Raw genomic sequence first — 13,611 nt, forward strand, 5'->3', positions numbered from 1 at the left:
AGCTTGAAAAGTTCAGGCCCTGATAAAATGAAGTTAGCTGGAAGATCTTGGCTCCTTACTACTTTATCACATGCTGTAGGTTTAAAGTCCAAGAGGGCTCGGATTTCTGCCCCACATTTGATGTGTGAGGTCTCGGTCCAGGCTGCGGCGCTGACTTCCCCGCACCTCGCTCGGCCCCAGCAGGGCTATGGAGGTGCCGAGGCCCCTGCCAGCCCTCCCCACCAGGCTGCTTGGGGACAGAGACACCATCCATACTGGCATCTGTACCCCGCACGCTCCTGTTGCTCGCTCATCCAGCTCTCCCCGCCTGTCCACTGTTGCCGGCTAGCAGGTGGATCCTCCTCAGGAGTGGCTCGGAGAGGTAGGCAGAATACACGGTGAGCAGCAGGGCCATTCAAAGCCTGGGCAGACTCGCAGAGGCACGAGGTGAATGCATCTCGGCGAAGCCCAGATGCACCAGACACAGTCAGGAGCAGCTAGACTCTCTCAGGGCTGGACCACAGGAAGAGGGGAAAAGTCCACAACTAAGGAGCTAGGGGTGCCTTTGGTCTTCTCCTTTTAAAGTCATACTTGCAATTTACATAAAATACACGGCATGCTCCGCTTAAACGGTTTAGGATTGTCCTAATTTATTTGCAGGCGGCAACTGCTTCTTTCTTTGTGTTTCTTTTCCCAGCCTAGCATCCAGGACAAGGTGAGTGCTCTGCACAGTTTTGGTGAAGCAAGGTCTCTTCTTACCTTCTTCTGAGTGACTGGGGTAAACTCCGGGATGCAATTCTAGTCCCTCAAACTGAAGTCAGTCCTTTGTTCTTAAACAGAGCCGATGCAAGACCTGGGTGATTTGCTGTCTGTTCTTGTTTTGTTGTTTTGGTTTTTTTTCCCCCCTTTTCAAATGACTTGATTGTGATTTGATACCTTGTCTAGGTTGAAAACTGGAGTTGATTTTATTGACTGCCATATAGCAAACAGGATGTTTCACACTTGACAGATGCATTTGTAATCCCATTCATTAATGTAGTTTACGATGTTTGTTGAGTTAATACCAAAGACAAGTAGGATGCGTAATTCTGTTCTCCCTTTGCCGTGTGCCTTTCCAACAGAGCTCTCAATCCCATTGATATAAAGCTCCGAGGAGATCCCCAGATCTGAGCACTGAGAATTCGGCTCGGGTCCTCAGCAGATGGGTGTCACTGTCCTCTCCTAGCCAGCAGGATGGAGACCACGCCCTTAAATTCCCAGAAGGAGCTATCGGCGTGTAAGGATAAAGAAGATTGTCAGGAAAATGGAGTTCTGCAGAAGGGTGTCCCTGTCCCTGAGGATAAAGTGGAGTCTGACCACATCTCCAACGGGTACTCAGCAGTGCCGAGCCCTGGTGCCGGAGATGACTCTCAGCACTCCATTCCGGCCGCCACCACCGCCCTAGTGGCTGAGGCTCATCAAGGGGAACGGGAGACCTGGGGCAAGAAGATGGATTTCCTCCTCTCGGTCATTGGTTATGCCGTGGACCTGGGCAACGTCTGGCGCTTTCCCTACATCTGTTACCAGAACGGAGGGGGTCAGTATCATGGGCCACAAGCAGAGGCTCTGACCCAGGGGTGGTCTGTAAATCCTTTCGGGAGGCCAGAGCGGAGATCATGTCTTTTCTGTCTTGTCTGATGAGTCCAGGAACAAGCTTGCTTAGACTTTCAAGCTGGTCCAAAAGACAGATCCCCAGTACACCAAATGTTCAGTCAGCATGTCTGAGGCTCCCTGGGTTATGAAGTTGGATAAAAGCTCTCCCAAACCTGACCTCGCCAGATTTTCATCATCCTTGTGCTTCATGTGTGGAAGAGCCCCCTTCTCACCCCCGCGTTACCCAAGCTCCACCCTCAGAGCGAGATGTGAGAATGACCATCAGCCTGTGCAGGCTCTGCTCGGCAGAGGCCAGAGAGGTTAGACCTGTGTAAGGAAAAATTGGGAAGGGGCTCCAGGATCTCAGGCCCTCCGGGGCCTTCGGACCAGTGTGTGGTCAGAGAAGGACCTCTGCTCAGGTCCAGAGTCTCGAGCTGGAATCTGAGCGTGATCCAGAGTTGAACCCAGCCCCAGCATGGCCTTAATGATAACCCCAAACCATACACTGGATCTGCCTTATGTCCCCTATAAGAGTGCTAGGTTTTTGAGGCTAGAGACTATTTCAGATTCCTCCTTCTACCCCCCAACACCTTCAGAGCAGTTAACTTGTAGATTATCAAAAAGAGTATCTGACTGCCGGCGTGGCTATGGGAGCCGCAGAGAGGGGAAGTGGAGAGGAGTGGAGTAGGTATGGGGCCTCTGTGTTGACACCGGACTTGCTATCAAAATGGTAAAAGGACAAGAAATGGAAGTCAAATCAGTCAATATTTTTTTTGACAGAAGCTCTGGCAGCTGACTTGGGAGGGCAGCTAAAATGACGTTTGGGGAGAATTCATTAGTGTCCTCATTTCCTCCACGGCCTGACACAGAGTTGCCTGGATAAGGACCTTGGTCCACGTGCCTACGAAGGCAGTTCCGGGGTGGGGGGGTCCGGGAAGCCCAGCCCTCCCTGCCTGGGAGGAGCGGAAGTTATCTCCAGCTTGGGAGGGCTCATCTTTAGCCTGAGCTTTCTATAAGGGCCTGGGGCTCTGGTGACGTTTGTCCTACAGTCATTCCCTACCATTAAGCCAGCCAAGCAAACCCGTTACAAATGCCACCGTGGGAACACAACGTGGTTCTTACTCCCAAGCTAGATGTACCCAGAGCGATTGTAAGTGAGGTGGGACCTTTCTGAGTTGCCCCAACTTCCGGTTTCTAGGTTCAAAGCACTTTATGGGAGGGAGGGTTAGCAGGGAAAATCACAGCTGACCCACCCTTTGGGCTGAGACTCAGGTGGCAGGTGAGCAATCCCCACCTCGGTGTTTCCAAACTGTGCCTCAGCCATGAGAGCCAGGGGACACCAGCATCTCTGGGGATGCCGCAGCCCCGCGCTTCCTCGTTCTGTGACAAATACCCTTCTCAGCCACATCTGCAAAGGGGGCCCACAAGGGAGCGTTCTGGCTTAGTGGAATTACGGAAATAGAGCCACATTTCAGAAACAAGAGTCTGGAGCCAGGGATAATAGGGATGAACAAAGATTGGAATGCAGGGATTTGCAGATTACTGCAGTCATTGTGCAGGCTGTCACAGGTGATCTGTCCCCAGGGTCTCAAACTCTGCTTGCCTCAGAATCATCTGGGCAGCTTACACATTTTTGTCTTAAACTCACACCTGGAACTTCCCCGTCGGATGTGTGTTCTTAAGCTCACTGGTGATTCCCTCGTGTGGCTGGCTTTGGGAAGCTCAGCCCTCTGCCACTCTGTCATTTCACAGGGGAGGAAACAGGTTCAGGGAGGGGCGGTGTCCCCCAGGGTCCTCCAGGTGGTTAGAAGTGCAACCGATTCCAGGGCCTGGTCTGTTGATCCTGAACCCAGCTTTCTTTCCATGTACTCTCTGCCGCCTTCATTTACTCTCTGAAGCCCCCATTTGACCGTGGAACTCTGGGGAAGTGCTAAGCCCAGGGGAGCATAGTGTGAGGTCACTCAGCACAGGGTGGCTTCGTGAGACTTGAGCATCAGACGGCCCCTCGAATCTTGGCACTACCCTGGGTGTCCAGATCAGTTGGGCTGTCAAGGGGCAGATGTGGGCAGGGGGTGAAATTGTCTTTCGTCTGCCTCAGGGGCATTCCTCCTGCCCTACACGATCATGGCCATTTTTGGGGGGATCCCACTGTTCTACATGGAGCTCGCACTGGGCCAGTACCACCGAAATGGATGCATTTCTATATGGAGGAAAATCTGCCCGATTTTCAAAGGTAACTGAAAGACGAGTGGGGGTGGGGTGGGTGATGGGTCTTGCAGGGGAGTGGTGATTCCCGTCCGTGTATGGGAGCTGGGGACCTTCTTCTGGAATCAGCTGGGCCTTAATGTATCTCTGGGCGATGACCTGAGTAATTAAGTTTTTCACTGCTCAAGTGGTATGAGATTGTTAAAGGGAAACAGAATAAATAGCAATTAAAAGTAAACCTGGGGCACCTGGCTGCTAGAGCATGCGACTCTTGATCTCGGAGTCATGAGTTCGAACGGTTGGGTGTAGAGATTACTAAAAAAATAAACAAGCTTAAAAATAATAACAATAAAAGTAAAATAAGCATTTTAGAAAATAAATAAAAGTAAACCTATTAGAGTCCTATAAATATAGAGGATAAACTAATGGTTGCCGGAGGGAAAGAGGTGGGGGATAGGCAAAGTGGGTGAAGGGGACTGGGAGGTACAGGCTTCTGGTTATGGAATGAATCGGTCACAGGGATGAAAGGCACAGCGTGGGGCATATAGTCAATGGTGCTCTAATAGCGTTGTGTTGTGTGGCGACAGATGGCACTACGCTTGTGGTGAGCAGAGCATAACATACAGATTGTCGAATCACCTGTTATACACCTGAGACTAAGGTAACATTGTGTGTCAGCTATATTCAAATAAAAGTACTTTTTAAAGCAACCAAAATAGGGCGCCTGGGTGGCTCAGTCGGTTAAGCGACTGCCCTCGGCTCAGGTCATGATTCCGGGATGCCAGGATCAAATCCCCGACCCGCAGGGAGTCTGCTTTTCCCTCCGACCCTCCCCCCTCTCATGCTCTCTCTCACTCTCAAATAAATAATATAAAAAATAATAAAAATCTTAAAAAAATACAAAGCAACCGAAATATAAAGAGTTCAAAGCAATAACAGCGCACACACGTCTTGCAAATACATCTAAGGAATTTACCACCCCTGTCCGCCATCTCCCAGTCTTTTGGGGAATGAGGGGAATGGCAGCCCCCCGCACGCCCCCTCCCCTGAGCTGCAGGGCCCTCCAAGGCCCCCGGGTCCGTCAGTCTGTCACTGTCGGGCCGCCCTGTAAACGTGCCCCCCCCCCCCCCCGTCCCCCTCTCTCCCAGGGATCGGTTACGCCATCTGCATCATCGCCTTCTACATCGCCTCCTACTACAACACCATCATGGCCTGGGCGCTCTACTACCTCATCTCCTCCTTCACCGACCAGCTGCCCTGGACCAGCTGCACGAACTCCTGGAACACTGGCAACTGCACAAACTACTTCTCCGGGAACAACGTCACCTGGACGCTGCACTCCACGTCCCCCGCAGAAGAATTTTACACGTAAGTGCATGTAAGTGAGGGTGGTCTGGTAGAGGCGGGCCACACTCCTGGGGCGTGGCTTCTGTGGAGGGAGGCGGGGCCAGGGGCTCCCAGGGAAGAGCCCTGGTATGCGAGAAACGAAGCTCTTCGGCAAGAGGAGTAAATGTAAGTGAGGTAGCGGCAGGGCCGGCCCCAGGCAGATGTGGAGCTGGGAGACTCGACCTCGAGTGCTCCCTAATCTGGCCCTGTGGGCTGTCTAATGTGCCAGGCCAGGCTGCCCGCAGGTGCCCAGGCCGATCCCTTCCTTCACATCCCAGAACGACTCGGCGTCCAAACCACCCTTCCTCCTGGGCCCCCGCTCTCCCGCCGGTTGTCAGGGAATCAAAGCCTCCCCCTGCTGCCGTGGTTTGCAGCTATTCAAAGGGTTTCTGGTTTCATGTGTTCACTTCACAAGCAGGACCTACCCTTTGGAAGAAGATGCCTGGAGTACGGAGTACTTTTTAGTGCCGGCATTGCGGGCAGCGGCAGCCCCAGAGTGTGATTTTGGGTGGCGAGGACCCACTACCCACACATACAAAAGCTGCCCCGGCCAGGAAAGGAGGTGCCTGAGAGTCGGCCTCGGGGGCTGAGTGCTCTTCCCAGGGGCTGTGGCCGAATGTGCCGCTCTGTCCCCCAGGATGGGCAGGGCCCGCTCTTTCTGAGGCTTGGTGCCTTGCTCTGGTCCTTGCAGCACCTTGTCCGGTTCTTCCCTTGGCACCTGCGGGATCCGCTCGCTGCTCAGGTCATCTCACGGGCCTTTCTTTCTCGCTCACTCCAGGCGCCACGTCCTGCAGATCCATCGGTCTAAGGGACTTCAGGACCTGGGGGGGGTCAGCTGGCAGCTCACCCTCTGCATCATGCTGATCTTCACTGTTATCTACTTCAGTATCTGGAAGGGTGTCAAAACGTCTGGCAAGGTGAGGAGGACTCTGGCTGCAGATCCTGACCTGCCAAGGGGCCCCAGAGGATTCAAACTCAGAACTCAGTAGCCTGGACAGCCATAGACACAGGGACATTTGTCCTTCAACACCAAACACGATTCGTGATGCTCAATTTCTCTTCACCAAATCTGTTCAAGAATTCTAGAAGTGGGCCAATCCCAGGAACCATTATACGATTTTTTAAAAATTCCTTTAACCCACCTGTAGTGTCACAATTAATAACCACGGCAATAATTTATTGAAAACCCATGATGGGCCATGATCAGTGCTTTATATACACTGGCTACTGTCTTGTCTTTTGCTGGGGTTTTCCCATATTGCAGGCGGGAAGTGGGTTTGGAGATGGTAGTGCTGGCAAGCTGGCAATCAGATGCCCGTCTGATCCTAAAGGCTCTGATATTTCTGCCACATCACCCTGCCTCCTGTAGTTACAGAAAACATAAAAGGCACCAACATCCGCATACTGACAATCTGTGTTTCTACCCCCTTCCTTCACAGGTGGTATGGGTGACAGCCACCTTCCCTTATATCATCCTCTCGGTCCTGCTGGTAAGGGGAGCCACCCTCCCTGGAGCCTGGAGGGGTGTTCTCTTTTATTTGAAACCCAACTGGGAGAAACTCCTGGAGACAGGGGTAAGATAACAGGAAAACAATGGGCACCTGTCTGTCATTTTACGAACTGAAGCTAGCGCCCCCCCCCCAATAAGGGGGACAGCTGAAATTTAGGCTCATTATTGCAAGTGTGCAATAATGTTTTAAATCAGGAGTGCAAGCATGAAAAGTACAGTCAAGGCCAGTGGATTGGTTTGTGCCAAAATGTGAGGAAGAGAAATCATACTTGTTTGTACTTGGTATGTGGCCGCCCCTGGGAGGAGCTTTGAAAGCTTGTTTTTCATTTTGCACAGAGAGTATGGCCCCGGGCTCGGCCCTCACCCTTATCTCTGCTGCCTTCCAGGTATGGGTAGATGCTGCCGCTCAGATCTTCTTCTCTCTTGGTCCTGGCTTTGGGGTCCTCTTGGCTTTCGCTAGCTACAACAAGTTCAACAACAACTGTTACCAGTGAGTATCTGGGGCTCCCCAGGCAAAGCTTGAAAGTGGGGTGAGCATAGTCAGCTGGCCAGAGGAAGGTGATCGAACTAATGGCCTCAAACTTGGCCAGGCCCAGGCACCCCCCCAGGTCCCTGACCAGTTCCTCCATGGCCAGAGCACCTGCCCAGTCCATAGCCTCCCCCAGTCAGGAATTGAGAGAGGCGCCCCAGGCCACTTTGGTTTTGTGAGAGCTTCTCACCAAAAAAACATTTTTTAAATTAAGAAACTCCACAGCAGATTTTAAAAAATTGCAACATACATTAAATATTTAGATTTCACTTATTAACGTGTTTAACAAAAGTTGTAATGTGATCATTTATTTATGTACATATTCACAAAAGTGTAACGATTGAGCTCTTTTTACCAATGTAAAATGCCACCATGATTTTGTCACAAAATCTCATTTCAGAAATTTCGACAAAACGGGGAGTGTTGTGCCAATTACGATTTCACTATCGCTCGTCATCTTTAGAGTTAACTTTGTTTGAGTGTCTTCTCACAGATGGCAGTGTCCAGCACTCTAATAGTGCTGTTCATAAGATGATTACAGAATTCACTTTTTCTTACAAAGGAATCCACAAGTACCCTAAGCAATGTGGCATTGCACTGGGACACCAGCCTGAAGTTGGATGACAAGGTCTTCTTTTAAAAGTATCAGGATATCCCAGTGACAGGCTTGTAACCTCATTTGCACATAATGTCAAAAGTCTAAATCTGAGGTACTTCATGAATGTGAGGCCAAGGCCCCCTCATGGCCCCGCCTCCAATCCAGACCTTGCTTCAGAGCAATTCTTTTTTTTTTTTTAAGATTTTATTTATTTATTTGAGAGAGAGAGAGAGAGAGAGAGAGAGAGCACAAGCAGGGGAGTGTCAGGCAGAGGGAGAGGGAGAAGCAGACTCCTTGCTGAGCTGGGAGCCCGATGTGGGACTCGATCCCGGGACTTCAGGATCATGACCTGAGCCCAAGTGAGTTGCTTAACCACCTGAGCCACCCAGGTGCCCCCAGAGCAATTCTTGTTTGAAATCAAGAGGTCTGTGTGGTTCCAGTTCACCACAGGAGGTCATGATAACCAGTCCTGACCTGCGGCTCGTCCCCACCGTGCTTGGTGCTACCACAGCTTGTGCTTGAAGCTACCAACCAGTGTGAGAGGCCGGGCCTGGGAGAACAGGAAGGGCCACCAGGACGGGTCCCTGCGGGCCTTGGCTGGAGACGGATGCTCTTGAGACTCTCTCCTTGGAAATGTCTCAGTCCCCGTGCGTTTTCTGCTCCAGAGATGCCCTGGTGACCAGCGTGGTGAACTGCATGACGAGCTTCGTTTCCGGATTTGTCATCTTCACGGTGCTCGGGTATATGGCCGAGATGAGGAACGAGGATGTGTCCGAGGTGGCCAAAGACGCAGGTGGGAACTTGGGTTCTCTTTACGTCCCCTTGCTCCCGCTGAATTGCTTGGCTGCTCTTTGGGTCCTTATAAATATCTAACTTTTGAATTATTTCTAAATGTTCCTTTAAACATTGCCCAAGGTTTTAGAGAAACTTACCGCCTTCTGTGTGCTCAGCCATGATGGGGATGGGGCAGCTCCCCCAAAAATGTGACTTGGATGAGGGCTTTTAAAAAACCACTGGGTTTGGGTCCGGCGATGGGTCCAAGTCTAATAAGCAAATGATTACTAACCCTTAGAATTTCCCCTTGCAGAAAAAGAAAACGTAGATGACATATCACTCTACTGTATTGTGAGGTTTTCATGGAAAAGGAGGGACAGATATTGAAAAAGTGGCCATGGCAGCTTGTGGATGGAATCCCAGGGCTTTCTTGCCAACAAGCCTGTCTTTGGCCTGATGCACAGCTCTGATCATCCCTGTACCCCAAACTCAGGCACCCCTGTCTCGCTCGTGAGAGGTGGAGGACGTGTCCCTCACACTATCAAAAGGGACTTTAAAATAGTGGGAGGTCTTTATTCCAAGGCCTCTATGACTCTTCTGAAATCAGTTCACATTTCCTACTATTCTGGAGCTAACGCCATCAGAGAGAGCTAAATGCTCTAGAGCTATCAGTCTTGGCCCTGAAAAAAGCTCTGAATTATGATATGGTGGAAAGTCTTACTCCTGTGTGCAGCTTTGCTAGTCTTAGGGTCTTGGGTTTGTCTCCATTCCGCCCCGCCCCCCATTGATTGAGGGTTCACACTTTTCAAGATGGCTACTGTTCCTTCCCTGCCTCGCATGATGTCGGGACAGTGGGATGGTGTGGCGTGTGAGGAAGCCTCGTTCACGTGTAAGGTCTCGTGACCGGAGTTGGTGTGGCTGAGGTTCGCCCCGAGACATCTTCGCAGGGCAGGTGTTGGTGACCACGTCCTCCTCTGTCTCGCTCTGTCTCAGGCCCCAGCCTCCTCTTCATCACGTATGCAGAGGCCATAGCCAACATGCCAGCATCCACGTTCTTTGCCATCATCTTCTTCCTCATGTTAATCACACTGGGCCTGGACAGCACCGTGAGTGAATGGGGAGGGAAACCTGGCTTTTTGGAGGAGACAGGGGATGGGGGGGAGGAAGGTGCACGTATCCCTCCCATCCTGGCCAGCCCACGTGGTGTTGACTGCCCCCTCCCGGTGCTCCCTCAGCCCCTGGCTCAGGCCTCACCACTGGTGCTCGTGGCCCTCGAGGACATGAGAGGGTCATTAATGGGCTAATGAGGGTTAGGTGTCCGCACAGGCCAGGGCTCAGATATGTGAACTGCTATTACTGTGCACTGTCCCTGGACCAGAGGGCAGCACCTAAAGGTCCCTCTTGTGTCCTGGTACCCTGCTGTCCTGCGTTTGGCTCAGCACCTCAAGCACATTCCTAGTAGCGTGGGATGACTCTCAGCTTTGAGTTGGCCTTTCTGGCACAACCGAAGTCTCCCCGATAGACCTCACATACAGAAATCCTGTCCAGGTGCTGTATTTTCTTTCCCTGATGTCCTTGGGGGTGGGTCCTAAGTGACCGTGTAAAACAGGGTGATAACATTGCCAGTGAGGGCTGGGGTGTATGGGGGGAACCGGTCATGACCAGCCACCCTCTGGCCTGTTCACTGTCCTTGAAGGTAACAGACTTGTCCCGAGCCTCCCCTGTGACTGCTTGTGTGTCCCTCTCAGTTTGCAGGCTTGGAGGGGGTGATCACAGCTGTGCTAGATGAGTTTCCGCACATCTGGACCAAGCGCCGGGAGTGGTTTGTGCTTGGTGTGGTCATTACCTGCTTCTTTGGATCCCTGGCCACCCTGACTTTTGTGAGTACCACAACCCCCAGCTTTGAGTAGCCTCTCCTAGGGCAGCAAAGCCCTACAAGGACCCTCCATCCTCCGTGGGGGCCCTGGCTTGGGGGCCAAAGTAAGAGGGGTTGATCAGACACAAAGTTGTTTCCGGCAGCGTCTGTGTGTAGAATCTGTGCCTGGTGGCTGGAGGTCTTTGCGCCCTACTGTAGACCGAATTAGATTTCAGGCTTGGCAGGGTGTCTGCAGAAGAACTGAGATTTGCTTTTCCAGTCTTTAGGGCTGCTTTCATGGGATTGTTGCCCTGATGACCTGATATGCAGAATATCTGGAGGCTGGCATCTCATGTTTATAATCTCACTTTGTCTCCTCCGGAGAATTTGCAATGGTGAAGTCAGACCCTCTCCCATGATTTTTTTTTTTTTTTTTTTTTTTTTTTTTTGCTAGCTGAGGCAAATAAGGTAAAACAGAATGCCAGGCATTCCAGGCTCGTGTCCTCCTGACTCAAGGCAGATTTTGAAGACCTGCCTCTTCAAGCCACGACCCCAGAGGCTCTGGAGCTTCATTGGGGTAGAGGTGGGGGGCCCTGAGGAGGACCCAAGGGATTGGTGAGTTAAGACAGATGGCAAAACCAGGACCAACGTGCTCAGCGTGTCTGGTATGGTGAACTTGCCCAGATTCAGTCTTTAGGGTAGAGTACACAGTTAAGTGCCGCGTCAATGGAAGAAAGTTGAAAACAGACCCAGGGGCTCTTTTGAGTTTGTGTCTTAAAGCTCAGTGGGAGAGGAAGCAAGGAGAGAGTGCTCCATAGGACAGGAAGAGATGTCCAATGGCATGAAATCTGGCCCATGCTGCGAGGGCCAGGCCAAGAGGCAGGTTCTGGGATATTTATATTAGGTCCAAGGCGGGAATGATCCAACGTTAAGAAGCTGCTTTTGGCCTTCACCGTAAAGAGGAGGCAGTGCCTCAGAGGGCCCTTAACCATTTTGCCATCTCATTTCCAGGGAGGGGCCTACGTGGTGAAGCTGCTGGAGGAGTATGCCACGGGGCCCGCGGTGCTCACCGTTGCGCTTATAGAGGCGGTTGCTGTGTATTGGTTTTATGGTAAGATGCTTCCTTCCGCCAGTCGCGAGCCTTTCTACACCAGCTTGTAGCCACCAGAATAGAGAAGGGCTGATTTCATCAAAGAAAGCCGGGGCAGGGTACAAGATGTCATCTCCCCGGGGGTCTCTAAAGCCACCCCAGCAGAGTACCTTCTTCAGAAACAGGTCACCATTTCCTCCACACTCTGTGCCACGGATTCCCCTGACTCGTGGGAGGATGCTGTTTCCTTCTGAGTTTAAACGTTCACCCAGCGGACACAGGCTGAAGCAGTTCCATAGAGCTCATCCTGGTGGATGCTGAAAGTGCTGATGGGCTCTAAGCATAGCACAAACAACAGAGAACTAGTGGATGGTGAATGCATTTGTAGAGGGTACAATATACTACTATTTTACAGAGCTCCCCACAAAGCCCCGAGATAGAGTCTAGGAGATTATCTTCCAGGGAAGAGGCAAGAATGTTCCTGTTTGGATTATTTACCTTGGTAAAATCCCCAATTCACTCCCTGTGATGCTGGGATGGAATCTGATAGGGGTGAAACTTGCAGGAGCACGGAGAGTAAGCTAACGTGGGCCCATTGGCAGGGGTCCCAAGAATCTGTGGGTGCAGATGCGGTTGGCCCAGGCAATTGCAATGAAGAAAACCATGTTCAGGGGCTCCTGGTTGGCTCAAGTCCATAGAGTATGTGACTCTTGATCTCAGGGTTGTAAGTTTGAGTCCCACATTGGATGTAGAGATTACTTAAATAAATAAATAAAATCTTGGAAAAAAAGTGAAAGTTAGAAAACCAGGTTCAGAGATACCTCTTTTCATCTTTAAAATCAAGAAGTGATTATTTCATTCTGAAAATGTATTGATTTCCCTAGTTCTATGGTAATAAAACAGCTTTAGCATGTTTCTCATTACACATAACATGAAGAAGGGGAGGCCCCATATTTTGAGTTGCACATGGGCCCAGTTTTTTAAAAAGAATTTCTCCCTACCTCCTCAGTGATTCAGATGACAGAGTTCAGAGTAGGTGCATCGCTGTGGACCTCGCTGTTGCCGGGGCTCTTGGGAAGTGACTGCAGGGCACCCCACCTTCCCCTTCCCAGTTTCTCACCAGTTGGAGTTCTCAGTTCTCACGTTCTCATACTTTTTATAGAAGAACCTTGATCTTGATCTGGCATGTGAATGGGCAATCTTTTCTAAAATTTTCTCTTGAACATTTCCAATGTACGGTCCAAGTCAGTCTCTGTCAAGTGGGTTCACACTTCCTAGATAAAATTCAACTTTCCTTTTCTACAGTAACAATAAAATCAAACGTGTGCTGAGTTCTCAGAAATCAGTGCAGTGTGGGCACCAAGAGGGGGCTTTGGGTCCCTCCCCAAATACCCACCTGTTCCCCCGACTCTGCTTGCTATCAAATGTAGTTTTGTGACATGTCCGCTGTCCCACTTTCTGACCAGATTGGTGCCCTTGAGCCCCAGCCTTGGACAAACTCCAGAGATGCTACTGTCTCTAAGAATCAGGGGATAAGACAGTCCATGTCCTCCCTCAGTCAATCTCTTTCTCTTGTGGGTGATTTTAGGCATCACTCAGTTCTGCAGTGACGTGAAGGAAATGCTCGGCTTCAGCCCTGGGTGGTTTTGGAGGATCTGCTGGGTAGCCATCAGCCCTCTCTTTCTCCTGGTAAGTGGTCATTTCCCTCTCCTTCTGGCCGCAAAGGAAGATTCACCCAAACACTTATATAGAGTAAACTGCATTGAAGTGTAACATAGATACAGAAGAGTGTGTAAATCTCAAGTGTACATCTCACTGCAATTTTATAAATCAAGCATGCTTTCACAGCAGAAACCATGCTAAGAAACAAAAATATGACCAGCCCCTTCAGAAGGCCCTCTAGTGTCCCCTCCCAGTCACTGTTCCCCCCATGCTTCCCCACTCTTCTGACTTCCAGAGCCGTGGAACGTTAGTCTGGGCTTGGGTCCCCGCTGCCTGTGTCCATCACTCCCCTGCTCAATGATAATGATAAGTAACATTTATTGAACATGAC

General features: G+C 50.8%; 1 protein-coding gene across 2 annotated transcripts in view; it reads left to right on the forward strand.

Annotated features, from left to right (window-relative positions):
• SLC6A4 (solute carrier family 6 member 4) overlaps positions 1–13,611 on the forward strand; it is a 35,803-nt gene that overhangs the window by 10,714 nt on the left and 11,478 nt on the right. Inside the window, exons 2-12 of one of the 2 annotated variants that reach the window (XM_027568529.2) lie at positions 1,101–1,555; positions 3,710–3,844; positions 4,965–5,184; positions 5,981–6,119; positions 6,642–6,776; positions 7,099–7,202; positions 8,505–8,632; positions 9,607–9,719; positions 10,362–10,493; positions 11,480–11,579; positions 13,147–13,247. In XM_027568529.2, the coding sequence (XP_027424330.1) occupies positions 1,213–1,555; positions 3,710–3,844; positions 4,965–5,184; positions 5,981–6,119; positions 6,642–6,776; positions 7,099–7,202; positions 8,505–8,632; positions 9,607–9,719; positions 10,362–10,493; positions 11,480–11,579; positions 13,147–13,247 (1,650 nt within the window). In that variant the 5' untranslated portion in view covers positions 1,101–1,212. The remainder of the gene's footprint in view (positions 1–1,100; positions 1,556–3,709; positions 3,845–4,964; positions 5,185–5,980; positions 6,120–6,641; positions 6,777–7,098; positions 7,203–8,504; positions 8,633–9,606; positions 9,720–10,361; positions 10,494–11,479; positions 11,580–13,146; positions 13,248–13,611) is intronic. The other variant, XM_027568530.2, reaches the window with a different exon arrangement.

Source organism: Zalophus californianus, chromosome 16, assembly GCF_009762305.2.
Source record: "Zalophus californianus isolate mZalCal1 chromosome 16, mZalCal1.pri.v2, whole genome shotgun sequence".
Taxonomy (NCBI): Eukaryota; Metazoa; Chordata; class Mammalia; order Carnivora; family Otariidae; genus Zalophus; species Zalophus californianus.